This window comes from Lolium perenne, chromosome 2 (genome assembly GCF_019359855.2).
Source record: "Lolium perenne isolate Kyuss_39 chromosome 2, Kyuss_2.0, whole genome shotgun sequence".
NCBI lineage: Eukaryota > Viridiplantae > Streptophyta > Magnoliopsida > Poales > Poaceae > Lolium > Lolium perenne.
This window is the reverse complement of record NC_067245.2, coordinates 15,062,565-15,090,352: the sequence shown is the minus strand read 5'-3', so window position 1 is coordinate 15,090,352 and position 27,788 is coordinate 15,062,565. Positions and strand designations below refer to the sequence as shown.

General features: G+C 43.7%; 2 protein-coding genes across 3 annotated transcripts; one reads left to right on the top strand and one right to left on the bottom strand.

Annotated features, from left to right (window-relative positions):
• The first annotated feature begins 3,908 nt into the window (after positions 1-3,908).
• LOC127331266 (uncharacterized) lies at positions 3,909-9,032 on the top strand. Of its 2 annotated transcripts, none has more exons than XM_051357353.2 (2): positions 3,909-7,040; positions 7,264-9,032. In XM_051357353.2, exon 1 carries the CDS (start codon positions 3,965-3,967, stop codon positions 5,144-5,146), a length of 1,182 nt encoding a protein of 393 aa, XP_051213313.1. In that variant the 5' UTR covers positions 3,909-3,964; the 3' UTR covers positions 5,147-7,040; positions 7,264-9,032. The 2 variants fall into 2 exon arrangements, with proteins under 2 accessions (XP_051213313.1, XP_051213314.1); XM_051357354.2 differs by having other exon boundaries at positions 3,909-7,793; positions 8,803-9,032.
• Positions 9,033-12,441: 3,409 nt separating this feature from the next.
• Positions 12,442-16,353, bottom strand: LOC127331264 (probable protein S-acyltransferase 14). The gene is made up of 7 exons (XM_051357352.1): positions 15,932-16,353; positions 15,035-15,278; positions 14,828-14,919; positions 13,881-14,004; positions 13,706-13,791; positions 13,561-13,626; positions 12,442-12,970 (listed from the first exon to the last, which is right to left on the bottom strand). Exons 1-7 carry the CDS (start codon positions 16,142-16,144, stop codon positions 12,845-12,847), a joined length of 951 nt encoding a protein of 316 aa, XP_051213312.1. The 5' UTR covers positions 16,145-16,353; the 3' UTR covers positions 12,442-12,844.
• Between the last annotated feature and the right edge of the window lie 11,435 nt (positions 16,354-27,788).

Below are 27,788 nucleotides of genomic sequence, written 5' to 3'. Positions count from 1 at the left end.
TGATTTCGTCCAATTCCGAGAATATTTCCTTACTAGGATTTCTGAAACCAAAAACAGCAGAAAACAGCAACTGGCTCTTCGGCATCTCGTTAATAGGTTAGTTCCAGAAAATGCATAAATATGTCATAAAGTGTGCATAAAACATGTAGGTATCATCAATAATGTGGCATGGAACATAAGAAATTATCGATACGTCGGAGACGTATCACTGGTTTGTGAAATCAAAAAGTGGGGTGATCTTAAATCTGATTCAATATCACCACTTTGCACTCCTATATTAAGCAATAGAAAAGGAGTTGGTCAAAGTGGTCAACATCAAAAGTGTTCATCTTGATGAGTTCTTGGATGAGGTGTAAAGAGTTGAGAGGGTTTGTTTTAAGAATCTCTTAATCCAGGGGCTCAAAGAGGGTAAGATGTTAAAATTGCCACATGTGACCATTATCACATGTAACTTAAATTTGATTTTTCTTTTGATTTGATTTTGGTTTCTTTGATGCAAAAGGGATTCTTTTGAGTTTAGATGAGTTTACAAACCATTGGCACAAGTTAATATGGCCTAGGTTAAAGATTTTCAAAAATGGCCATAGGCCCATATGTGAGGTTTTTGCAATTTCTCTTTTCTTTTTCTTTATTTCTCTTGATCCAAAGGATCATTGTTGTGGGTTCCTTTGATGTTGGTTGGGTTGATGGAGGGTTTCACCATTTGAGTAAAGTAAATAGGGCATAGGCCATTATTGGTGGAAATGGCCATAAGCCCACATATGCCTCACCCTTTTTTATTTTCTTTTCATTTGTTCTTCTTTGGTTTTGAGAAGGGTAGGGTTTTGAGAGATGTTCACACTTCAAACAAACTAACATGGCAAGTATCACTACATACTTATATGAGCACTATGCACATCAAGTGTTTTAAATAAAGTTTTTGTTGGCTCCAATTTTTGGAAAAAAGGAAAATTTATTTTCTTCTTTATTTGGAAATTTGGGGATGTTACAGATCTGAATGATTAACCAATGGCCAGTAGTTTTTAAAGAACTCGATAGGGACGACCCTGGCGCCATATCCGTCTTGGTGTTCTTCACCACCTCCTCAAGCTCATCCGAAACGAATGAGAGACGTGACAGTAACATTCCATGTGTCTATATATGTTTAGAGACAAGAACTTGGGTTTCTCCGAAACCATACTCCCAATGCAAAAGTTGTTGATATTTTCATGAATCTCCTCAAACATATATGGTGTTCAACTTCACTCAACTATCATTGTGCTTTACTATTTAAAATAGGGGGTGGGTTTGAGGGCACAAATCTTTCTATATATCAAAATATAAGGAAAAAATTAATGAAATTTCTTTCAACAAAAAGGAAATGTTGTTATGGCACAAAATTTGCTACGGTACATAGAAACAACTTTTCAACCGTAAATTTATGTGCTTAAGAGACTACAAAAATATTCTCCAGTAATACATTTTCCATCAATATATTTCACCACCAAAATAAAAAATAAAAAACCCAGCCGATAGTACCAAGGTACCCTCATATACCGGTAGTATAAATATGTGCCAGTTCGGTCCCTGGACGAGAGTGATACACGAATTTCAGACGAAACGAGGGGAGAAGTGCGAAAATCGAAGGGTTTCTCGGAGGGGCAGAAAAGGTAACTCCAGCGAGGAAAGAAATGGGGTCCAATGGAAATTCCGATGACCTTGTTCGGGCATCCAGCGCGGGAACTAGCAGCGGCGGCGGCGGAGGCGATACCACACCGCCGTCACCACCACGGCTTCCGGTGGCACCACCGACGTCTCCCTCCCGCGTCCCTGGGGCGCCTTCCACATCACCACCCCCGCTTCAACCGCCACTTGCCCCGCCGCGTGCCGCCGACAGGGATACGGTGAGTTCTAGCGTCCTGTTATGCCTTTGGTGGCGATTGCTAGGCAATGCTCGTTCGGTGAAATTGGGTGCGCCCGGATGTTTCTTGTGTCGTTCTTGGTCTGTTTCCGAGCCTTTCTTGTGCTCAGTTCATGGCGGCTGCTTTCTTTGGCTGTAGGATATGGCGCGGTCGTGGTTAGTTATTAGTTTCTTGGACGCAGGATTGGGCGCGGTCGTGTGTTCTTCGAATTGGTGCGATTCTTGCATGGGTTTGTTTGATACTCGCGGACTCTGTTCTGTGTAATTTCTGAATTGGTTTGTAGAGGAGGGGGAAACGGTGGGATCTTCTACTTTGTCCGAATTTGTTTTCTGCTAGTACTTGGTGTAATCGGATGGCTTGGTAGCGAATGTTCTTCCATTTTCTGAGATCGAGGACCAGATAATGGGGATTTAAGGGAAGAGTAAAATGACGAGGTGAAACTTTGTGCTCCTATTCTGCTATTTCTCAGTCCAATTCCGTGTCTTGATAACTCGGGTTCTTGGCCCCTTGTCCCAGTTGTAATTGTTGATTGTATGTTTGTTTCCTTGCTGACACTATTCATTGGACTCCGAGTCAGTTGTTATGGGTGCTACTGGTCTTGCTTTTTGTAATAGCCCATTCACTGAATTTGTGCTGGAAAGTTTTCTGTACAAGGATGCCCTCCAATTATTTAGGGTGCAGGTCCGATGATTAGAGTTTGGGCTATAAGAGAAGCTCTTTACTTAGGCTTAATTAAGTTTTACTCCAAGCAAATTTCATCTGTCTGGTGCTTTTACACCTTGTGATCGATGATCCTTTACATATATACTGAAACATAGGTGCATGTTTTTACTGTTTACTTGTTCACTGTATTTGTACTGGAAAGTGTTTTTCTACAAGAAATTTCCCCCCATTTTCTAGGATGAAGAACTGGATGATGATTATATGCCCGAAAAGGAAGACGGTGAAGGGGAAGATGATGGGGGCTGGAACTGTGAGCAGGAGGAAGCTGAGTACACCTATGGGCATCTGGGAGAAGGGGAACTAGAAGATGATGCCGATTCTCAGGAGCCGGTAGAATCCAAAAAAAAAAGGTGATATCAATGTCGACGCTCGCAGCATCCGACTCCTGGGATTGTAGAAAAGTGAGTGCCACCTTCTAGCAATGCCAACAATAGCTTGTAGAGAATCCATGAGAAGGTATGTGGGCAGCGTTGCAGTGGAGGCTTAGGCGGAGAGCAAGTTGAGGCACGATGAAGGGCGACCGGACATCGCCGGAAGAACGGGTGGGGTATGTGCACCGGTGAGTAGCTTGCAGAAAACATGCTTTAGGTTTAGTTCGGGCCGGGCCAGGCTTTCATCCGTTTAGGCCGGGTTCGGGCCTAGTTTATAAGACTGAAGGTTGGGCCGGGCTGGGTTCAGGCTTGAGAATTTAGGTTCGGATTTTTTCGGGCCTAGCCGAAAACCCGTCCTGGCCCAAAAAATGCCTAGGTGTAGTTGCAACCCATAGCTACCACAAATTACTATGCAATCCAACGGTTTAGGAGTAGACTAATAATTTAGATGATTTTCGAAATCCTAAATCGGACCTGCACCATCTCCTACCGCCTCCACACCTCTCTTTTGTAACCAAGTAAAAAATCCAACCGGTAACTATGCAATAGAAAGTCAAAATCCTACTGTACATGTCGAGACAAAGATCCAAACAAGACAAGTCAAAAAAAAGATCCAAGCAGGACTAACTCATAGCAAAATCAATCTGTAGGCTTTTAAACGATATAACTATACTTTGATTGAAGCAGCAAATTTCAGACGCACTCTTTTTCTTACGAGCGTACCTAAGGGGACTGGAGGTTTTTAATGAGTCGACTTACTAGCTTAATATATATGGTATTTCAAAAAAAAAATCCTTGCTATAGAAAATCCTGCTGTGGATTGATTTCCGGAATTTATATAGTGGTTTCTTCTGGGCCGATTGTTTGATGTGAGGCTATATCATTTATGGGCCATAGCACGGCCCAGCAGCGACCGTGACAAAATGGTCTGACATCTGATGATTCCGTTGTCATCTTCCTCAACTAGCCATGTCGTCCCAACTGCCGGCGGCGGCGGAATCTCCGCCACCCGCTCCGACCACCATATTCACCATCGGCGACGACCTCCTCCTGGAGATCTTCGTCCGGCTCCCCTCCCTCGCGACCCTCGTCCGCGCCGCCTTCGCCTGCCGCAGCTTCCTCCACGCCGTCCGTTCGTTCCCCACCTTCCGCCCCAGGTTCCGCGCGCTCCACCCGCCACCCCTCATCGGCCTCTTCCTCATGCACCGCGTCGGCGACATCCCTTCCTTCGCCCCCCTCCGCGGCCGCGCCGATCCGGACCAAGCCGCCCTCATCCGCGGCTCCGATTTCTTCCTCACCCGCCTCCCGGACGACCAAGGCTTCTGGAACATCGACGACTGCCGCGACGGGTACCTTCTTCTCCACAACTGGCAAAACAGGGTGTTAGCCGCCTACAGCCCCCTCGACGGGGTGCTGCATCGGATCCCCTCGCCACCGGAGGCGGTCCGCGAGCTCTATATTCTGTCCTCCCCCGAAGAACGCCATGGGTCGTTCCGCCTTGTCTGCATCCATGCGGACGGCTTGAAGGTGCGTCCAGTTGTGTTCTCATCGGACACCGGGGAGTGGCAGGTTCTACCGTGGACGGAGGCTGCGACGATCAACAAGGACCATCCCGAGGACGACAAGCACTGCCTCTCGCCAAGGGCTGGAAGGCTGGTGAATGGGCGCATCTACTGGACAAGATACGACTACCTGATTGTGCTGGACACCATGACGATGCAGTTCACTTCAATGGATCTGCCGCCCTTCATGGATGGGCAAAAACCTTTCGTGCTTGGTGAGACCCAGGATGATAAGCTCTGCATGGTTTGTGCAATTGATGACAAGCTCATGATTGCTGTTTGGGTCTGGAAAGCCGACGATGACCGTGTCGAGAAATGGATGCTCGACAATGAGATTAGATTGGGTGAGATCCCTGTGATGAAGCTGGTGGCGGTTAACCATGGGTTTCTGCACTTGCACTTGATTGCCATCCAGAACCCCAACACTGTTCCTCTTTGCTCCTTCTTCTCCTTCTGCCTGGAGACAGCAGAGCTGAAGAAAATATTTTCTCTCTATGAATACGAACTAGAAAGGTCCTATCCCTACATCATGCCGTGGCCTTCTTCTTTGGTGTGCAACAAGATGAACCCTCGAATTGAAGGTGCTTGACTGAGAAGAAGGAAACTCAAACAGAATTATTTTTTGCTTTCTATCTTTATATTATGAACTGATGTTCTGCTATGGTAGTATATGGATGTCATGCTGTTTAGTTTTAGTCATGTGTCGAATAAATCAAGACAATGTATCTTTTTAGGAATTTCAAGTCATTTGTATACTTTCAGCAATGATGTGAGAAATCCCATATATCCAAATAAGTAAACTAACTTGCAACCCGACCACTGGCTTCTTTGATCAATTTCAACTTTGTTCTATAGCGTGAAAAAGACCTGTTTTGAAGATCAATCCTTCTGGCCTACTGTATTGTAACTATTAGTCTAAGGTTGCAAAGCCGATTGGATGTTCTTTTAGTGTATTCCCTTGATCACATTGTTGCAAATACAAATATCATTCTTGGCCTCGTTATATATACCACTAAAAACTTGTCTAGGAATTATTATGATCTGTTGACAAACAAGATTTCTTATTTAACTGGGAGAGCATTGTTTCTCATATAATTCTACAAGCAAGACTATATCTTGCTTGTAATGCTATAAAACTGAAAGAGAATACCATTCTGTAAACGTTCTTCCAGAAATGTGGGGATGGTGGAGCAGTGAAGACAGACTCGTGCAGTGTCAAGTCCTACTCATCTCATCTGACAAACAAAGTTGCTGTACTCCCTTTTTGATGCCACTTAGCTCTTTGCTGCATTCCTTGGTGTTCATCAGTGTAGCATCCACAATTTTAGGCTGTATTATGGAAGAAGGCTCATTTTCAATCTTTGTGTGGATGATGTTTTTGGGTCAGCGATAAGTATAATTTCTTAACTATCAGATTTGGGCTCCTGGTGACTTTGCTTCCTTGATGACCGTTTCTTTTTTCACACTCCACTCTTCCTCTTTCTTGTCAGCTCCTCACAACTGGGTTTTGGCTCTTTCATCTCTTTTGTAAGGTATATCAGTAGTCTTTCCTCTAGGAGGATCAGCTTTTGAATCTTGACACAATGCCCGGGCCTCTTTGTGTGTTTTCATCCTAATCAAAGCTTTTACTGCGCATTCTCCGGCTACTCCTTGTTGGATTCTCTTGCTTATATTTGTCTTTGTTGACAACATTTTGGCTCATTCGGTTATGTGCAATGTCCTACAGATTTCGTGCTGACCGTGCCTTTTTCTGGTAGCTTTTTTTTTTCTCCACTAAAGGCTGGTCGGAAAGCGCAGCCCGTGAACTGAATCAAGTATTCTGAATTTCTAATTCGCAAGCATATTGATTTTGATGACCGAACAGGCATGAGGCGGATCCAATCGAAATGAAACGGGTTTAGAAATCAACAATCAGATGAACAAACTATTAGTGATGGAGAAAATACATGTAAGAAACTAATCTTTTGCTGGACAAGTAGAATACAACAAGATTTTAATTGGTAGACATGACTTAGTGGTCTATGTTACTATTCTTTGGTGGATTTAAAGTATGAAGACTGCCTGGAGATTCCTCAAAATTCTACCTGTGACTTACCCCTGGATTAACAATTTCACCCCTGGAGATTCATGTGCCTCGCCGAACTATCATCCAGCGTCCTCCTCCACTGCCACTTGGCAACGCTGGAGGAAGACCCGAACTGGCACCATACACAGATCTGGGAGTGACATTCTGTTGGGTGTTAGAACCCATGCTGTGTTTCACTGGGATTTGGATGCGATTTGCAATCAGAAGGGAGCCACTCTGCCATTGGCAAGCCAACTAAACTGCGCACCCATGGCGGAGGGGGTTTCCATGATTGCGGAGTTGTTGCTCCCGACGGTCTCCGGCCTTCCGCTTCTGGTTGGGACACGCCTGCTTGAGGACGCTGTGGGGTTCTTCACTGTTTGTTCACAGGGGTTCGTCGATTTTGGTGCTGCAGCTGGTATGCTTGCTTCTGTATTTCTCCTTCTGGTAGTCGTTCTCTAATTATTAGCTGATGTATCATTAGTCGGTTGTTTCTTCTGCTTGCAATGGATTCAGTACTGCTTTCTCGAATGCATCCTAATGAAAATTGAGGTCTTGGTGGATTTCTCAATCACTAACTAAACTGAAGATCCCTGTCACGACAGTACTCATGCGTTGTTACTATTCTATGTTTCCTGCAGCATGTAGGACTCGAATTGAGCAGGGTTGATGCATATATGTTCGGACAGTAGATTTGAATATGATGGTTGTTACCAAAAGTGCATAGATCAGCAGTAGTTGAAAATGTAAGGCTCTCTAAAACTCTTCTCATACTAGCACCAGAAGGATGAAACCGTTAATTTTTCCAGGACTCGAAATAGTACGAAGCAGATATCTTCTATCACCCCAGATCTCATTTGTCTCATTGTAATTGGTATGATCTCTCAGCTAAAGTCGACAACTTATGAAACTTATCTGTTTATTTTGTGTCACGAATATAGAAATATTGGTGAAAAGCTTCATAGGCCATTATTTACTTTTTTTTTGAGATGGGCCATTATTTACTTGAATCGCAGTTGCTTTATGATTTGTGTGATTTTCATTTGGGGTATTGCATTTGGTTTCTGCTGTTATTTTAGACTTCACTGCAAACTAACAGGGACCTACTCGCTTTGTTTGCAACTGTGCAGTCATGATATTGCTACCTGTGGTACCCACTTTGTTTGCTCTGGTAAGACTGCTCTTCAGTTCTTTGGACTTTTTAGTTGTTAACTGTGGTCAGTCACTTATCTTGCTGCCAAACTTACTTTGTAACAACAGAGTGCTTTGGTACATCACCTCATACTTTAGTCCCATTATTGTTTGCTTATTATATTTGGACACATGTCTATCTTTCTTAGTGGCTTTGCTAATTCTCAATCGGTTGTTATTTTCTTAAAGGATGTTCTCAAAGAATTACTATGCAGTTTTTTTTGTTTTGCTTTGGAGTTTGGTAGCTGTCCATCAAGGCAATTATTTCTACAGTCTGACAGGTCTTCCTCACTTTAGTGAATGACAGATGAATTTCGTGTAGTAATAGTTCTTTACTGAATCTTTTAGTTGTAGAAACGGTTCCTTCACTTGTATTACGTGGAATTTTCATGAATAATGATAGTCTTCTGGTGCTCTTGAGTGCTTCATATCGTGTGCCGTAAATTAGTATTGTTGTTTTTTGCTATATAAATAGCTGTTACTCACATTTTTGTATTTGCTGATTGCAAATACCTAAGCACTTACCAAATATCCTTTTGTCATATCCTGGGTTGTAGCGCTGAAGAATTTGATGCTTTGTGTCTAGCCCAATGCATAGCTGTAATTTATTTGTTTTATTCGCTTGAGTTTCTGGTTATATATTTCTTATATGAAAGATCAAGGAAACAAAAGGTCAACAAACAGTCTATGGTGCTACTATTGTATGGATAATCATTCAGACTTTTCTGGTATGAACCATATTGTCTCTTTCTGTTGCAGCTGCTAACTTTCCTGTAGACAATGATTGGGATGATTTAATTGTCTATGTGTCTGCTTGCCTCACTATAACTTTGTTGCCTCATTGCTTCTTGCCACTGTTGTTAGATTATACTCTTTACAGAATGTTAACACGTTAACTAAAAGTACTTGATGGTTCTAAAAGTTAATACAGTCATGTGTATAATTAAACCTCTAAATTTTCACCGGGACATTCTATTTCTTGGGTGCAGCTTCAGTTCTTGATGAGGACTTGGCTGGGGAGATACCAGATGGTCCTTTATCTCCACCTCGGCAGATATTTAGTGCGGCCAAGATTGGTACCAGCAGTCAACTCAGATTCATAATAGCAGTCACATGTTATGATCACTTGAGTTTTTTTTTAGGAAGAACTGTAAGGCATTTGGTCAGTATTGCTGTAAGGACATGATTGCTAGTAAAATATACAGTTGCATTTGGATCATCAAGGTGATGTTATGGATTAAGGTATTTGCTTGGTTATTGATTACTGACAGGTTAAACACAAGAGATATGCTTAGAACACGGCATTGGAATGTTACAAATGAGCTCACTTGAGATTTTTTGTGACCCATTTGTCCGTCTTGCCTGTTTTTGGAAATGATGCAATGTGATCTTGTAGCATTAATGTAGTGTTCTCATGATCATTTTTCCGTGAAGGGAAACAGTTTTTCTTTTCCTGGAGCTGATCAAGTAGGGCCTAGAAGTGAGTTGAGAGTGCTTTTTTTTTGTAGCATAGCAGGAACTGCAAGTGGCAGTTGATGTACATATGGCTGGTTATTTCCAAAAAAAAAAAAAAAAAAAGGAGGCCGAGCTACATGTAGCTCTTTATTTTTTTAAAAATGAAAATTATATTTTAAAGTTCCAAAAAATCTGAAAACAAAATTCTACAAAATACTACATACTTACAAAATCTCAAGGTGAAATTCTTTGTATTCTAGGCTACAAAAGAAATGACAAATTGTGATAAGTTTTAGAATTTTGAAATGTGTACTGTTCACTATACTTAGATCCACACATTTTTCACTGTTGTGTAGCCTAAAATACAACAAATTTGACATTGAGATTTTGCACGATTGTCATTTTTTTCGTATTCTAGGCTACAAAAAATGACAAATTGTGATAAGTTTTAGAATTTTGAAATGTGTACTACTCACTATACTTATACTTAGATCCACACATTTTTCATTGTTGTGTAGTTTAAAATACAAAAAAAAAAAATGACGTTGAGATTTTGCACGATTGTAGATTTCATCATTGGTTACATCCATCATTTTTTTAAGATTTTTTTGAAACTTACAAATATGATTTTCAATTTTTTGAAACTAAAGGGCTACGTGTAGCTCGGTCTTTACTTATCCACTCACTGGTTATTTCTCCATTCCTTAGAAAGTTATGTTTGTTTTATGAAAGAAGAAAGGGATAATGTCCCATACTTTTAATTTTAGGTATATATTTATTGTTCTTAATCATTGTCATAGCAGGAAAGAAGAAAGGAATAATGTCCCATGTTTTTTAATGTTTTTCATATATTTGAGTTAAGTTAAGAATATGATTCATGCAATCAGTCTGTTTTTTTACGTGTGCAATCAGTCTGTTTTGACTAGGAAGGACTATTTTAATTCGCATTAAGGCATTACAGATCATGTACACATGAAGTCCACCACGCAAATCCGCCACGTCTACCACGGAGTGGCGAAGCGTGCTTGTCCGCTAATACAATAAACTGTTTTTTCAGATGGAGTTTATCTATGCCTAACATGACACTGACTGTGCGGTAATGGTGAGGATCTGCTCCCTAGAGCTTTCTATAGTCCGCCAACCTCCCATCAACAGCTCGTCAATTTGTTAGGTACAGACCTACGAGTTATAAGCCAAAGAGAAAAATGGATCATACAAGGAATATGATTTTTCCGCAACACGGGGAGTAGCTAGGTTTCACAAGTTAACACATTTGCCATGGCCATTCAGAGAAGGTCAACAAAAAAAAGTATTGGGGCTAGCATTCTTCATACTTGAAATCCACCAGAGAATGGTAACATAGCCCACTAAGTCATGTCTACCAATTAAAATATTGTTCTATTATTATACTTGTCCAAAAAAAGATTAGTTTCTAGTGCATGTATGTTCTCCTCAGCCACTAATAGGTTGTTCATCTGATTGTTGATTTCTATCAGTTTGATGTTGATTCAATCCGACTCATGCCTCTCCGATCATCAAGTTCAATATGCTTGCTAATTAGAAATTTAGAATACTGGATTCAGTTCACGGTCTGCACTTTCCGAGCAAGCCTTAGTGGAGAAGCAAAGCTACCAGAAAAAGGCCCCGTCAGCAACAAATCTGCAGGACATCACACATAACAGGCAACAAAAATATCAAAGCCTTTTTTTGTCAAGCAAGTTGGTGTAGGCTAGGTATGAAACCCAATAGAAATAAAAGGAACCAAAACAAGATGACTCAAAATGTTGTTAAGAGAGACAAATAAAAAAAAATCAAACAAGGAGTAGCTAGAGAAGCTGCCTTAAAGGCTTTGAGTAGGATAAAAACACACAAAAAGCCCCGGACATTGTGTAAGATTCAAAAGATGTTCCTCCTAGAGGAAAGACTGGTGATGTGCCTTACAAAATGAGATGAAAGAGACAAAGCACAGTTGTGAGGAGCCGACAAAAAGAGGAAGAGTGGACTGCCAAAAAAACCTGTCATCCAGGAAGCAAAGTCACCAGGGACTCCGAATCTGACAGTTGAGAAATTATACCTGTCGCTGACCAAGAAACATCACCCACAAAAAGATTGAAAATGAGACTTCTTCCATAAGGGCATGGCCAACGCGCCGCTCCAAGTCGCTGCCCCGCAGGCCACTAGGCTCGGATGTCAGACCCGAGCCTGCAACTCGTCGCCCTGCAGATTAAGTAGTCTCTTGCAGGGGAGGCAACATCCTCAGCAGAGAAAGGCAGGAGAAATAGGAAAAAAGGGAAAAAGGTAGAAGAAAGAAGATGGGTCACGACCTCCAAAATTACAGCCATGGACGGCCGCGGCAATTGAGGGTCACGGCCATGGCAGCCGAAATCCAGCCAGCCGGAGCTCATTGGTGAGGCCATGGCGGACGCAGCGAACTCGAAAAATACGGCCAAGACCGGCACCGGCAGCTCAAGGTTCTGGCCATGGCTGGCAGCCGAAATCCTACTAGCATGAGGTAGTTGGTGCAGCCATGATGGGCGGCGCGAGCTCGAGAAGATGCAGCAAACAATGAGTTCGGCGATTGACCAACTTAGTGCTTTGATTGAACCGATTTGAGCAGCTATTTTGGCCATCTTCCTGGTTCTATGCGTGTATCTAGGAATGAATGGGCCGGGTATCATCAAGGAAGTGTACTAGAAAGGGGAAAGGAGAAAGTAGTACAAAAGAGAGCAATGTAGGCCCCACATACTACTGCTTCCGTTGGGTGAAAATTTGAGAACATAGCAGCTTCAGCACTACAAGCCTACGTGGAGAGGATGAGGCGACTGCTTGGTACTGCCTCCATTGTACATGCCCTAATGCAGCCTAAAAACTGGTGATGCCACACTGATGATCCAATGTGTTAACAAAAGATCATCCAAACTTTCTACTACGGAGTACTACCAATAAAACAATGTGACCATTTTGATTTGGTATAAAACAAAAATAATATATCTAAGCAGGATACCAAACGGGCAAAAAAAAATACATCAACCGAACAGTATTATCATACTCCACTGCAATACCAAACTTACTGTCAACTTCAACGCTACTCAGAAGTGGGAACAATGTAAACTTCCCGTTATCCAGGATGGGGCATGGAGGTCACAGGTTCATTAATCAAGACTGAAATGATAAGACTGGTCACTGGACTCAGATTAATTCATCAACAAATACTGTAGTACATTTCCAAATCGGCTTTACCTCAGCAACAGTACATCATGTGCATCTGAAAGCCCATCTAAAAACACTACAAAGAATTCATACAGCACAAATAATTTACATCGCATGGCTATAGCGCGTGGACTACAGCAGCCAGAGTACAGGACGCCTTCGAGAGCTGGAGGGAACCATGCATGATTTCACGAGCTATCCTGTGAAAACTGGCTAGATGCCTTACATAACCATCCAGCAATGACGTGTGTAGTGCAAGATGTTGAGCACTGAAGCATATTGTTAAGAAAACTATCGAATTTTACACCGAACATTTTGCCAGTCCAAACTGCTGTGTCAGTCAGGGCCCTGGAAAATTCCATGTTGTCACAATTCTTGCCCGTCCAAATCTGATCTCACAGGATAGTCAAGGCCCTGAAGAGCAGGCATTCGCCTCAGATCTTCTTCTGAGTATGCGGGAATGAACCAATACTTCTTGTCGTTTCCAAATACCTAATAAAAGGACCATTGTTTAGCGTTTCCATTATGTAAGAAGGAAGAAGTGCGAGAATCCCAAGTACTCAAGGTTGGTTGCACAGGTTTACCTTAACAACACTTCCTACGGAAGGGCGCACTCAAGGTTTATGGAATTAATTAAAGAATACCATGGAATATGCCAAAACCATGATGGTTATTTACCTACAGGAAGTTACACCCCTAGTTGGATATAAAAATAATTCCACACTTGGGTTGCTTATTTTGCTTCCAGAGTTACCAAGGTTTCTATGCATTATGACATTAAACATGTCCCACAGCAAATTGAGGTTGTGTCATTTCAAAAATTATATAGATCAGGCAGCTCTCTCAAGGATAATTCATTAGTTCTACAAAAAAAAGATACCATTTATGACAACTGACAGTGAGCTGAGCTATCATGAATATCTCCACCCTGCGCATAATCGTGATATCTATTGGGAGTTTAAGTCACCTCAGCATGTCAAGTTTACCATTTTCTTATAATGAAGCTAATATGGGGCATACAAGCACCATAGAAATGAAATCTATTAAGCTATTAATAAAAGTAAAGTTTCCACAAGCCTAACCTGAGCAAAATTCTTCTTCCGGCCAAGATCGTACATCCAACGTGGACTAGTTTTCTTCTCATATGCCTGGAAAACAAAGTGATAAATTAATCACATCATGCATACAACAAATAAAACCATTAGTAATATATTACTAGATACTTGCCTCAATCGTTGTTGTATTAGCAGAAACAAGTGAAACATGCATTATCATAAAACCCAGAACACTCAAGGAAAACGCCAAATTCAACACTGCAAGGAAGAGAATACTTTTAGCGGATGTTCGATCAATCATGCTCAAGCATATAGTTTTTTTCCAGAAATTAGCAAAATCTATTTACCAAATGTGAGAAATGTGGTTGCAAGTGCTGCAGGAGTTCCTGGGATATCGACATCACTGAAGAAGGCTATGAAGTGAGGCAATAAAGATAGGGTAACAAGCGTTGTCTCAAGGAAGGTGTAGAACTGCAAGTACCATAAATAATAATTAATTACATTTTTCAGAAAACAAACAATCGATGTAGCAGCATGGAAGATTTAGCTGGTTTCAAAGAAGTCCTAGGTACTGGAGAAGCAGTCTTTGTACTGTTGATACAATGAACAGGCCACCAAACACACCAATAACATAATAAACACACTGATTCACTTGCTTATACTCTGGCTTATGGTTCCCTCAACGTTGTACAAGTGAGATAGACTCTTCACGTAAAGGAGCAATACAATAATATTTTAACTTGTGAATGAATGCTGATATTCGCCCATGTATGGTTAGCTTTAGTTACAAATAATACTACCTCAATTACAAAATATAAGGGGTATTTTTGGTTTGTTAGGATAAGGCTTTTACCAACAAGTACTTCAGTAACATAATTTATATGAAGGAAATTTTCTGTCATTAGATTCGTATTCAAAAGCTTGTCGTGATTTTGCATCACACAAATCATATCTTAATGGAGAAACGTTTAGTCAAAGCGTTGTCGTAAAGAAATAAAATTCACCTTACATTTTGGAATGGAGGGAGTAATACAATATGGTATATTTTTGATTTAATAACTGTTTGATATATATTGCTATTTGCTAGCAAGAAGCTTGAGAAATATTAAGCGAAATAAATCTGTTTCCTAACTGAAAAGATATGATTGTATTATCCTCAAAATATTGCTTACCTATCTGCATGATAAGCAAGAGTAACTAGCACCCAGCTAAAATAACTAAAAACGGAAGCTAAAATAATCTTTCTTGTAAAGTGAACACAACATCCCAAGCTGTCAACATAGTAAAATCGTACCAGGAAGAGGAGAAAGTATTTATAGTTCAGTGCCCCAACACAATTAACAACCCAAACACAGTGATGGTCCATCTTAAGGATACATCTTCCACCTGAAAAATGTTTAGGAATAAATAAGACGGTACGACCATATATGCGTAGACTATGCAACTGATAATAACTGGAAATAACATAGTATTAATCCTGAACAAAAAACCATGAACTTACAAACAGAGCAATGATGGCACCGAGGCGGCTTCAATTGGTTGCACTTCCTACAGTACCTCACCCTTGGATTTCCTGTATCACCGACAGCCATAGACTGCTGTGAATTCGTCTGGCTATTGTACTCTGAACTAGAGAGGGGAGCAGTTTCTCCCCTTTCCTCGTCGAAATCAAGATTCCAATTGGGCGGAACAGAACCAGGGTTGGTGAACACAACAGAGAAGTAGCTCCACAACAGCATAGCAAGCTGCAGACCCCAAACAAGTATTGCTATTAATACACAATAAAACTAACAGAGAAAACGGGTAGGTTATGTCTTAACTCGTAAGATAATACCACAAATGTTCACAGTCAACAAATTGTAGATGGAAAGAAACAGTTGGTGTTCTGGCTCAACAATCAGTATCACTCAAAATGCATTTGATCAGCTCAGTTTTCTGAACTTCTTGCGTATGGTAGCGTGCATATCCTACAAATCTATCATGCTCCCACAAAATATGTAAGGAAACAATGATTATACCGTGGGCACAACAGTTCAATCAACCCAGTCAGCATATAGTGCCACCAAATAGAAGGAACTTCCTAGTATAGAAAGATACAGCACGCCTGCCACTACTTAGATGCTACAAAGAAATACCACCTAGAGAAGCAAAGGTTAACAAGAAACTAATATGGCACAACGAAGATTCCCTACATGGAATGGCTGCCTGTACCCATACTCCAAGAATATAGCTCGTTGAGCACCCTAGCTCCCAGGATCCAGCAAATAAAGGTCAAAATTGAAATTTCCGACCAGCATTGCTTCCCAAGGAACGAGGACTGACACCTAACGATACTCGATCCCGCTGCAATTTGCATCGGTTCCACCGAAATCACACCAGGAAGTTAGGCGGAACGCACCAGGAAGTGGAAGAGGAGCAGCACGGCGAGCGCGGCGAGCGTGGTGCCGCCGCCGAGGAGGAGGGCGGGCCCGTAGTTGCAGAGGACGACGGCGTAGTAGGTGACGCCGACGATGGCGAGGACGAGCAGGATCATGATGGAGCCCAGCCCCCTGAGGGCCGTGCAGAACCTGAAGACGTTCCACGCCATCGCGACCCCCGCCGATCTGTGCATGTCTCCCCGCGCCGCCGCCGTCGGCGCAGCACCGGCCGCCTCCGTGTAGCGGCAAGGGGGGCGGCTAGCGGGGACCAGCACCTCGACGGCTTCCTCCGCCGTCGGGAGAGGGTCGTGGATTGGGGTAGGAGGAGGATTGGGGAGAGGGGGAGGAGGATTGGGGAGAGGGGGAGGAGGAAGAAGGACAAGGTCAGAGGTGGAGTTCGCGGCGTTCTTCCACGCACGCCGCGTTGTCACTTTCCTTTACTGTATTTTTGTTTCTAAATACAGTATACTTATTTTTTTCTGTTACACAACAGAAACCTTGTATTGTTTCAAACGAACACAACAAAAACAGACAATAGTTATACGGAGTACTAAAAATAATCAAAAGCACAATATTTATACATAATATTCATCTGTAAACCTACACATTTCACGGGCCAGGCCGGGCCGGGCCTAAAAGCCTAACGGAAACCTGGGGCCAAGCCCGGCCTAGCCCAACTGTCGGGCTTACAAACCAGGCTGGAGCATTGCCCAAACAAGAAAAAGCCTGACATAATTTTACTGCCTAAATCCCTTTTTTCCATGCCCGAGCACAGCCTGGCCTAAGCATTAAACTGGGATCATAGGCGAGAGGGGAGGTAACAGATCACATCCTAATATATCTGATGAGGATATCATAACCTCTGATTTAAAGGTATATCTTGGTAAAAAAGATGAGACTACGTCGAGAACGACTTCCATTCAAGAAGGAAAGGATGATGAGGAGATTGCTATGATAGATACAACGATACTCCTACAACCACATATCCTCTTGTACTTCAAATACAAGGATCTCTCGCAAGAGCTTGTGTGTTTCAACTAAACTATCAGGTACCTTCGTTACTAGGAATCCTTCCTGATATATATGAGAATATGATGCTGTCTAAATCAAATGTGTTTATATTATTTAGGATTGGATCTAGCATGGACGTCAAGCATTGGATTAGGAACGTGCATGAAGATGGTAGCAGGCCTGCGAGAATTCAGGATGGCGTTGTAAGCGAGGATTTCAGAACATTGAAGCCACCATAATGAAGCAACGATGTTTGGACGAATTCTACAAGTTTCCCCATCATAAAATTGGTCCAACAGTTATTTTTGGTGTTTTGTCACCTTGTTTAATGGGCCAGACCTATGTATTTTCGGATTAGGTATTTTAGGGGATTTTAAGAGGCCATATAAGTGGAGGAAGACCCATTTAGATGTGTTTTTGGCCAACCCTAGCTGGTTGGACGAAAATCTCTTCACTTCCCCCATATATATCCCTTTGTAGCCGTCATTAGAATTTGGATTTTGATTAGATTAAAAATTAGCCCTTGCTGCAACTCTCGTGTACTTTTTTTGAGGCCAACGCCGAGAACAAGACCGACTATTCGGAATCCCACCATTATCAATCAAGCTTTTATCTCTATTCGCAATATTCTGATTGCATCTTTAGTTCTTACATGTTCTCGATTTCAGGTAGGAATTAAGACCTTCTGGTTAGGCTGATCGTGCTCCCGCAAGATCACTAACTCCCGAAGATTGTCCTAGCGATTGCATTGGCGCACAAGCTTTGCACGTGTAGTCGGATCGTCAAGCACGAACTCCACCAACAAATCAAACTATCCTCGTCTCATCGAAAGATCGGCCTCCTTTGCCCTATCTTTGGGGAACCCCAAGAAAAAGGTATGATGAACACGGTACCAAGTTTTCCCTCAGTAAGAAACCAAGGTTTAATCGATCAGTGGGAGAAATGAGTGACTTATGAAGGTGTTGTTGGCTGACTTGTGGCAGGGCGCACCACCGGCATCAGCAACAACGTGAAACCTGCACACAACACAACCAAAATACTTTCCCCAACTTACAGTGAGGTTGTCAATCTCACCGGTTTTGCTGAAAACAAAGGATTAACCGTATCGTGTGGAAAGAGATGCTTATTTGCAATGGAATTAAAGAGAATAGTGCTTGCAGTAAGTAAACAGAATATGATGATTTTATCAGTGCAAAGGAAATGATCGGGATCCACAATTCACTAGAGGTGTCTCTCCATAAAGATAAATAGCATGTTGGGTGAACAAATTACAGCTGGGCAAGTGACAGAATAAAGACCATACATGACAAGATGATTACTATGAGATTCATTTGGGCATTACATCATAATACATAGACCGTAATCTAACTGCATCTATGACTAATAATTCACCTTCCGGTTAGCATCTGCACCCCTTTCAGTATTAAGTTGCAAGCAATAGATTATCGCATTAAGCAACGTGTGTAAAATAAACTATAGAATTATCCTTAGACAAAACATTATTGTTTTCTCCCTAATAGCAACAGCAGATCTACAACCTTAGAAGTTCTTTTCACTCTTCTAGATTACTAGAGGCATGAACTCACTATCGAGCATAAATACTCCCTCTTGGTGTCACAAGTACATACTTGGCCAGAGCATCTACTAGCAACGGAGACCATGCAAGATCACAAATAACATATGACAAGTATATAATCGATCTCAACATAGTATTCAGTAGTCATTAGATCCCAACAAACACAACATGTAGCATTACATAAGGACGATCTTGATCATGATAGGCAACTCAAAATATCTAAACATGAGGCACAAATTGAAGAATACAACAATCTAGCTACTGCTATGGACCCATAGTCCAGGGATGAACTACTCACACACCACTTCGGAGGCGGACATGGCGATGTAGACGTCTCCGGTGATGATCTCCCTCTCTGGCAAGGTGTCGGGAAGAGCTTCAGAACCCTCCCGAGCTAGGGTAGACGATGGCGGCCGCGACGGAACTTTTCGTGGATGGGGGCTCAGGTATTTAGGTTTTTCCCGAGATCGTGAATAAATAGGCGGAGAGAATAGGTCGGTGGGGTGCCTGTGGGCCCCACAGCACCCCCAGGCACGGCCAGGGGTGGGGCCGCACCCAGGCATGGCGTGGACGCCCTTTGGTGCCCCTCCGTCTCTCCTCTGGACTTCGTCTTCGATTCGGTAAAATAGGAACTTTACCTTTTGTTTCGTCCAATTCCGAAAATATTTTATGTACAACTTTTCTGAAATAGAAAAAAATAGCAGAAAACAGGGAACTCGCATTGTGGCATCTTGTCAATAGGTTAGTTTCGGAAAATTTTATAAAAGTGAAACGAAGTGTAAACAAAACATATATAAATTGGTGTAAAACAAGTATGGAGCATCAAAAATTATATATATGTTTGAGACATATCATTATTTCCATGTTTATATTGATTTATGGGGATTTACCAACGATCCATTTTATTTGGGTTATAACTCTATGATACATCTCAAATGTATCTACTTTTTCAAGCACTTTGCTCAAAAATTTGCTCCGGAATCTCACCATACTTGGATAAAAATTGTTGAATTTGACGATGTTTTTAGCCAAGTCTCGTTTTTGTCAGTTTTTGCAGCAAATAAAATTGGGGAAAATACCAGGGAATTTTTTCATCCAAATAGAGGGCATGGTGCTTTGGATCACGAGAGGGGGGCACGAGACCCAAAAGGTACTAGGTGGTGAGCCCAACACCATAGGGTGCGCCACCCAGGGCCTTTTGGCACTCGGTCTTCGCCTCGCCCCCCTTCACGTGGTGCTTTATACACCTAAAAAACCTACCCCTGGAAGGACGAGACGTTTCGCGAAACAGAGCCCCGTCGAGACCACGATCTTCATTTCGGGGGCCAGATTGATCCTGCTCTCCACCCCGGAGAGAGGGATTTTGAGGGCTTCTTCATCATCACCGCCACCAACACCATCACCAACAACCATGGGCTCACTATCCATCATCATGAGTGAGTAGTTCTATGTAGGCTTAAGAGGTGCATGGAGTTTGGGTGATATTGGTCATGTAATCATCCATATGTATCGAGATTTGAGGTGCTTGTCTTGAAGATATTCTTATAGGAGTGTTGGCGCACATTTGCTATGTTTAATGCTCTTGTTACTAGAGCCCGAGTGACATGATTTCAGTACCAAACCTATATTGCTCTATCATATATGTGAGTTGGTATCTATTTGCTGTAAGGATTCGTTGCATAGAAAACAAAAAAATTCCTACCGCGAGAACGCAATCCAAGCCAAGATACAATCTAGAAGACGGGAGCAACGAGGGGATGATCGAGACTCACCCTTGAAGATTTCCAAAGCCTACAAGATGAAGCTCTTGTTGCTGCGGTAGACGATCACTTGTCGCTTTCAAAAGCGCGTAGAAGATCTTGACGGTGCCACAATCGGGCAGCACCTCCGTACTCGGTCACACATTCGGTGTTGATGAAGACGACGTCCTTCTCCCTGTTCTAGCGGGCAGCGGAAGTAGTAGCTCCTCCTTGAATCCGGCAGCACGACGGCGTGGTGGCGGTGGCGATGGAGATCTCCGGCGGAGCTTCGCTAAGCGTTGCGGGAGAGGGGGAGGAGTGGGGCGGCTAGGGTTTGGGAGAGGGGTGGCCGGCCTCCTTGGGGTGCGGCCAAGGTGGTTGTGTTGTGGTGGCCTGCCCCCTCCCCTATGCCCCTCATTATATAGGTGGAACCCCCAAGTGTTGGACTACAAGTTTTCGAATAAGACCCCAACCCAAAACCTTCCATGTGTAGGGAAACCTACCCAAGGTGGGATTCCCACCTCAAGTGGGACTCCCACCCTTCCATGAGGGGGGGTGGCCGGCCCCCTTGGTGGAGTCCACTTGGGACTCCACCCCTCTAGGGTTGGCCGGCCATGGGAGGTGGAGTCCCTTCGGGACTCCGCCTTCCAAAGTGAATTCTTCCGGACTTTTCTAGAACCTTCTAGAACCTTCCAAAATTTCACCGGATCATTTTCAAACTTATAAAATGACTTCCTATATATGAATCTTATTCTCCGGACCATTCCGGAACTCCTCGTGATGTCCGGGATCCCATCCGAGACTCCGAACAAAACTTCGAACTCCATTCCATATTTCAAGTTCTACTAATTCAACATCAAACCTTAAGTGTGTCACCCTACGGTTCGCGAACTATGTAGACATGGTTGAGAACTCTCTCCAACCAATAACCAATAGCGGGATCTGGAGATCCATAATGGCTCCCACATATTCAACGATGACTTAGTGATCGAATGAACCATTCACATACGATACCAATTCCCTTTGTCACGCGATATTTTACTTGTCCGAGCACTACAAGGAAAAGGCCTATAGCTGTAAAAATTATCGCCGGCGCACCAAAAAATGGTACGCCGGTGCTATTTTACCACCGGCGCTCCACTTATACGTGTGCCGGCAATATCTGTCAATTTCCGGCGCAGCTTGCAGTTCTGTTCGCCGGTGATATAGGAGGTGCTGGCCGTGCTAGATCAGCTCGCTACGCGAGGCTACAATGCCGGCGCTCCAAAATCGTGTGCGCCAACTATAGAGGACAATTTTGAAAGAATAAGAAAAGGAAAACCGCGTGCGATTCTCCGCCTTGGCTGGAACTGGAAGCCACGCGTCCTGTAGGGCGCAAACCGACCGCTCCTTATCCTTTCCCTGAGTCAATCCCCTTCTTCGGCGAGCTGCAGGTTCCAATTATTTTCACGCTGCTTTCCTCGCCTCAGCTCGCCCACCGGCCAGCATCTCCATGAGCACGCCGGCGCCACCACCATGGGGACATCTCCCTCGTTTTTCACCTCACCTCGGTGAGTTTGGCCCGCCGGCGGCCACCATCTCGGCGAGCACGCCCGAGCTGCCCCATGGGGACATCTCCCTCATCCTCACCTCGGTGAGCTCGCCTCGCCGCCGGCCGCTGGAGGCTAGCCACCATCTCCGGCCGCGTGCCGAGGCAGATCTGCTGGCACCGGTGCCGCTCCTGGCCGCCAGAACCTCACCCACCCCTACGGTCTTCGTCCCGCAGGAGGAGTCCTTCGCCGGCTGCTGAAAGCGCGGGGATGGACCTGGATGCCGCCGTGGGACGGAAGGAGGCTGCGCTGTCGGCTGTGGGCGACGACGACGCCCAGGCCGTTCGGCGGATCTGCCGGCATCCACGACCTGGTGTATGGCGGCGCGACGGACTTGCTCCGCGACCTGCTGCTCTGCGATAGCAACGCCCTGGCAGTGGTCAAGCCCGCCCACTCCCCCTGCCTGCCATGTCCACCTCCACTGTCTCCAGCAGCAGTCATCCATTGCGTCGAGCAGGCCTCGCCGTCCATGGTTGTCACGTCGAGCAGGGCTCGCCGTCCTCGGTCGTGGCTTCCAGGATTCGATTGCTTTTCTAAATTGTTGTTAGGGTGTTTTGTGCAAAATTCATCGCTAGTTGTAATTTTATTTCTTTCACTTGTGCTCTCTGTAAATGTAATGATGAAGGCACGTGGTGGGACGGTGGTGGGTGGGCCTTTTTTTGTTTCCTATTCGTACTACTGCCAGCGAACACAGCACATGCGCCGGTCCTATATCCATGTACTGCTGGCGAATGGTTCGCTGGGCCGGTGGTAGGCAAATATCACCGGCCTGTTCCCACCGGCAGGCTCAGGTGCGTCGGCAATAAGCTATTTTGGTGCGCCAGCAGTAGCTGTTTTCCTAGTAGTGGAGGTTTGATCATCGGTATCTCTCTATACCTTGTTCAACCTCGTCTCCTGACAAGTACTCTTTACTCGTATCGTGGTATGTGGTCTCTTATGAACTATTCATATGCTTGCAAGCTATTTAGACGACATTCCACCGAGAGGGCCCAGAGTATATCTATTCGTCATCGGGATGGACAAATCCCACTGTTGATCCATATGCCTCAACTCATACTTTCCGGATACTTAATCCCACCTTTATAACCACCCATTTACGCAGTGGTGTTTGATGTAATCAAAGTACCTTTCCGGTATAAGTGATTTACATGATCTCATGGTCTTAAGGACTAGGTAACTATGTATCGAAAGCTTATAGCAAATAACTTAATGACGTGATCTTATGCTACGCTTAATTGGGTGTGTCCATTACATCATTCACATAATGGCATAACCTTGTTATTAATAACATCCAATGTTCATGATCATGAAACGATGATCATCTATTAATCAACAAGCTAGTTAAGAGGCTTACTAGGGACTCCTTGTTGTTTACATAACACACATGTATCAATGTTTCGGTTAATACAATTATAGCATGGTATATAAACATTTATCATAAACACAAAGATATATAATAACCACTTTTATTATTGCCTCTTGGGCATATCTCCAACAGTCTCCCACTTGCACTAGAGTCAATAATCTAGATTACATTGTAAGGTACCTAACACCCATGACATTCTGGTGTTGGTCATGCTTTGCCCTAGGGAGAGCTTTAGTCAACGGATCTGCTACATTCAGATCAGTGTGTACTTTGCAAATCTTTACTTCTCCATCTTCGATGTACTCGCGAATCGAATGATAACGCAGCTTGATATGCTTCAGCCTCTTGTGTGACCTTGGTTCTTGTGCATTGGCGATGGCACCCATGTTGTCACAGTAGATGACTAGTGGGTCTAATGCACTAGGAACCACACCGAGCTCTACAATGAACCTCTTCATCCATACCGCTTCTGATGAAGCCTCTGAAGCCGCTATGTACTCCGATTCTGTTGAAGACTTCGCCACCATGCACTGCTTCGAGCTTGCCCAGCTTACTGCAGCACCATTCAATATAAACACGTACCCAGACTGTGACTTAGAGTCATCAGGATCAGTGTTCCAACTTGCATCGGTGTAACTGGTTACAACGAGCTCTTGGTCACCTCCATAACAAAGAAACATATCCTTAGTTCTTTTCAAGTACTTCAGGATATTCTTGACCGCTGTCCAGTGTTTCATTCCTGGATCACTTTGATATCTGCTAGTCAAACTAACAGCATGTGCTATATCCGGTCTAGTACATAGCATGACATACATGATAGAGCCTACTGCCGAGGCATAGGGGATTTTACTCATCCTTTCTCTTTCTTCTGCCGTAGCCGGTCCTTGAGTTTTACTCAAGACCTTGCCTGGTAACATAGGTAAGAACCCTTTCTTACTTTTGTCCATTCTAAACTTCTTTAGAATCTTGTCCAGGTATGTACTCTGTGATAGCCCTATTAGACGTCTTGATCTATCTCTATAGATCTTGATACCTAATATATACGATGCTTCACCAAGGTCTTTCATTGAAAAACTATTATTCAAATAACCTTTTACACTGCTTAATAGTTCTATATCATTCCCAATCAATAATATGTCATCTACATATAATATCAGGAATGCTACAGAGCTCCCACTCACTTTCTTGTAAATACAGGCCTCTCCATGACACTGTATAAACCCGAAGTCTTTGATCACCTTATCAAAGCGTCGGTTCCAACTTCTTGATGCTTGCTTCAGTCCATAAATTGAACGCTGAAGTTTGCACACCTTGTCAGCATTTTTAGAATCGACAAAACCTTTGGGTTGTACCATATACAACTCTTCATCAATGTCTCCATTAAGGAACGCCGTTTTGACATCCATCTGCCAAATCTCATAATCGAAAAATGCAGCTATTGCTAACAAAATCCTCACAGATTTTAGCTTCGCTACAGGCGAGAAAGTCTCATCGTAGTCAACACCTTGAATTTGTCGGAAACCCTTTGCGACAAGTCGAGCTTTATAGACAGTAATATTACCATCAGCATCTGTTTTTCTTTTGAAGATCAATTTATTCTCGACAGCGTTGCACCTATCAGGTAAGTCTACCAAAGTCCATACTTTGTTATCATACATGGATCCCATTTCGGATTTCATGGCTTCTTGCCATTTGTTGGAATCTGGGCTCATCATCGCTTCTTCATATGTCGCAGGGTCTTCATCATTGTTGTCCACAATCATGACATTTAGACAAGGATCATACCAATCTGGAGTGGCACGTTCCCTTGTCGATCTGTGAGGTTCAGTAGTTGTCTCATTCGAAGTTTCATGATCATTATCATTAGCTTCCTCTGTTGCCAGTGCAGGCGGCACAGGAACAACTTTTGGTATTGCGCTACTCTGATCAACGAGTGAAGATTCAGTAATCTCGTCGAGTTCTACTTTTCTTTCAGTCACTTCTTTAGTGAGAAATTCTTTCTCAAGAAAGGTTCCGTTCTTAGCAACAAAGATTTTGCCTTCGGATTTGTGATATAAAGTGTACCCTATAGTTTCCTTAGGGTATCCTATGAAGACGCATTTCTCCGCTTTGGGTTCTAGCTTGTCCGGTTGTAACCTTTTTACATAGGCTTTGCAACCCCAAACTTTAAGGAACGACAGCTTAGGTTTCTTATTAAACCATAATTCATACGGTGTCGTTTCAACGGATTTAGATGGTGCCCTATTTAAAGTGAATGCAGCTGTCTCTAATGCATAACTCCAAAATGATAACGGCAAATCAGTAAGAGACATCATAGAACGAACCATATCTAAGAGAGTTCGATTACGACGTTCGGACACACCGTTTCGTTGTGGTGTTCCCGGCGGTGTCAGTTGTGAAAGTATTCCGCATTTCTTTAAATGCATGCTAAACTCATAACTCAGATATTCACCTCCGCGATCATATCGTAGAAATTTAATCTTCTTGTTACGTTGATTTTCTACTTCACTTTGGAATTCCTTAATCTTCTCGAAAGTTTCGGATTTATGTTTCTTGAAATAGATATACCCATATCTACTCAGATCACCTGTGAAGGTTAGAACATAACGATAACCACCGCGCGAAGCTACACTCATTGGTCCGCATACATCGGTATGTATGATTTCCAATAAGTCTGTAGCTCGCTCCATAACACTAGAGAATGGAGTCTTAGTCATTTTTCCCATCAGACATGCTTCGCATCTATCAAGTGACTCAAAGTCAAGTGATTCAAGTAATCCATCGGTATGGAGTTTCTTCATGCGTTTCACTCCAATATGACCAAGACGACGGTGCCACATATAAGTAGAATTATCATTCAATTTAATTCGCTTAGCATCAATGTTATGTATATGTGTATATCACTACTATCGAGATCTAACAGAAATAAGCCATTCTTTTCAGGTGCTCGACCATAAAAGATATTATTCATAAAAATAGAACAACCATTATTCTCAGACTTAAATGAATAACCGTCTTGCATTAAACAAGATCCAGATATAATGTTCATGCTCAACGCGGGTACAAAATAACAATTATTGAGGCTTAAAACTAATCTCGAAGGTAGATGTAGAGGAAGTGTGCCGACAACGATCACATCGATTTTGGATCCGTTTCCAATGCGCATCGTTACTTCATCCTTCAATAGTCTTCGTTTATTCTTTAGTTCCTGTTTCGAGTTACAAATATGAGCAACCGAACCAGTATCAAATACCCAGGTACTAGTACGAGAACCAGTAAGATAAACATCTATAACATGTATATCAGATATACCTTCTTTCTTCTTGACAAGGCCGCTCTTCAGATCAGCCAAATACTTGGAGCAATTACGCTTCCAGTGTCCCTTCTCCTTGCTATCGTGGTATCGTCACGGCATATGCCATAGGGTGGCTAACGAAGGAGGTTCCTAGGAGATCTCACGGCGGTATCCAGATGCGGGTATGGGGACGAGCGACACGGCGACGTACCCAGGTTCGAGGCCCTCCGATGGAGGTAACACCTCTACTCCTGCTAGGGATGTATATGATGACCACGCAATAGAAGGTTGCTCCTAGAGCTGTGTCCGGCTGCTCCTGGGAGGCCAAGGAAGACAAGAGTCTCTCTCACAGGGCAGCACTAGGGGTGGAAGTGAGGTGAGAATGATCGATCCCCTGCACGAGAGGGGGTAGTGCGGCTTATATAGGCACCGTCACTTTACATATAAGACCCTATAGTCTACTGGCCGGCTTGGCCGGCTCCGGCTTCCGTTCCTTCCCGAGGCAGTGACGTCAGGAGCCGTTGAGGCCTCATGGCCTGTCCCATCCGGCTGCCGAAGTCAGCGGTATGGAGTGGAATCGTCCCTGTCGCCATCAGCCACTGTAGCCAGTACGGATTGACGTTGGCCATGATGGCCTGTCCGGCGCATGGCACTATTGCTCCACAGTGCCCCGCGCTTTACAGAAGATGAAGTCAGCGTGGACTTTGGGAACCCGGATCACCAACCCGGTTCCTTCTAGTGCAAGACTCGCCAGCCTCGAGTCGGTCTGAGGTACAAACCCCCAGTCGGATATGGCTTGTAGAAGCCGGCCCAGCTACAGCATTGGCGGCTGTAGCCAAGCCGACTAGGACCTAGAGCCAGCCGGCTTCCGGACCAGCCGGCCACGGCGCCAGCCGGCTGCTCCTCAGCCGGCCTTTGCCGCGAGCCGGCCAGCGGTCAGCCGGCTGCTCCGCGTCCATTGCCCTACCCGGGGTCTTCCCCCCGACATTAGCCCCCGAAGCTGGCAAGGTCCTGCGTTAAGAAGGACCTAGGCAGGTTTTCCTGGCTTTTGATCTCTTGAATATACTTGGCGGCACTCGGAGGGGCCGACTGAGAATGCCCATTCAGCCGGCTGCGCCCTCATCCGGCTCGTTTCGGCCGGCTGCTAGTAGCCGGTCGCGATTTTCACTTCTGCAGCTTTTGCTTTTTTACAAGTCCTGGCGATGTCTCCGCCTTGCGAGGAAACTTTTGGGCCGAGTTGAACTTGATGTCCGGCTCCGGCT

Bases quoted from the DNA above. Each gene is read 5' to 3' on its own strand.
- LOC127331266 (XM_051357353.2), top strand. From the start codon at position 3,965: ATGTCGTCCCAACTGCCGGCGGCGGCGGAATCTCCGCCACCCGCTCCG.
- LOC127331264 (XM_051357352.1), bottom strand. From the start codon at position 16,144: ATGCACAGATCGGCGGGGGTCGCGATGGCGTGGAACGTCTTCAGGTTC. The intron at 14,920-15,034 runs GTAAGTTCATGG...AACATTTTTCAG, and splicing joins GTGCCATCATTGCTCTGTTT to GTGGAAGATGTATCCTTAAG. The intron at 12,971-13,560 runs GTTAGGCTTGTG...TCCTTTTATTAG, and splicing joins GGAAGAAGAATTTTGCTCAG to GTATTTGGAAACGACAAGAA.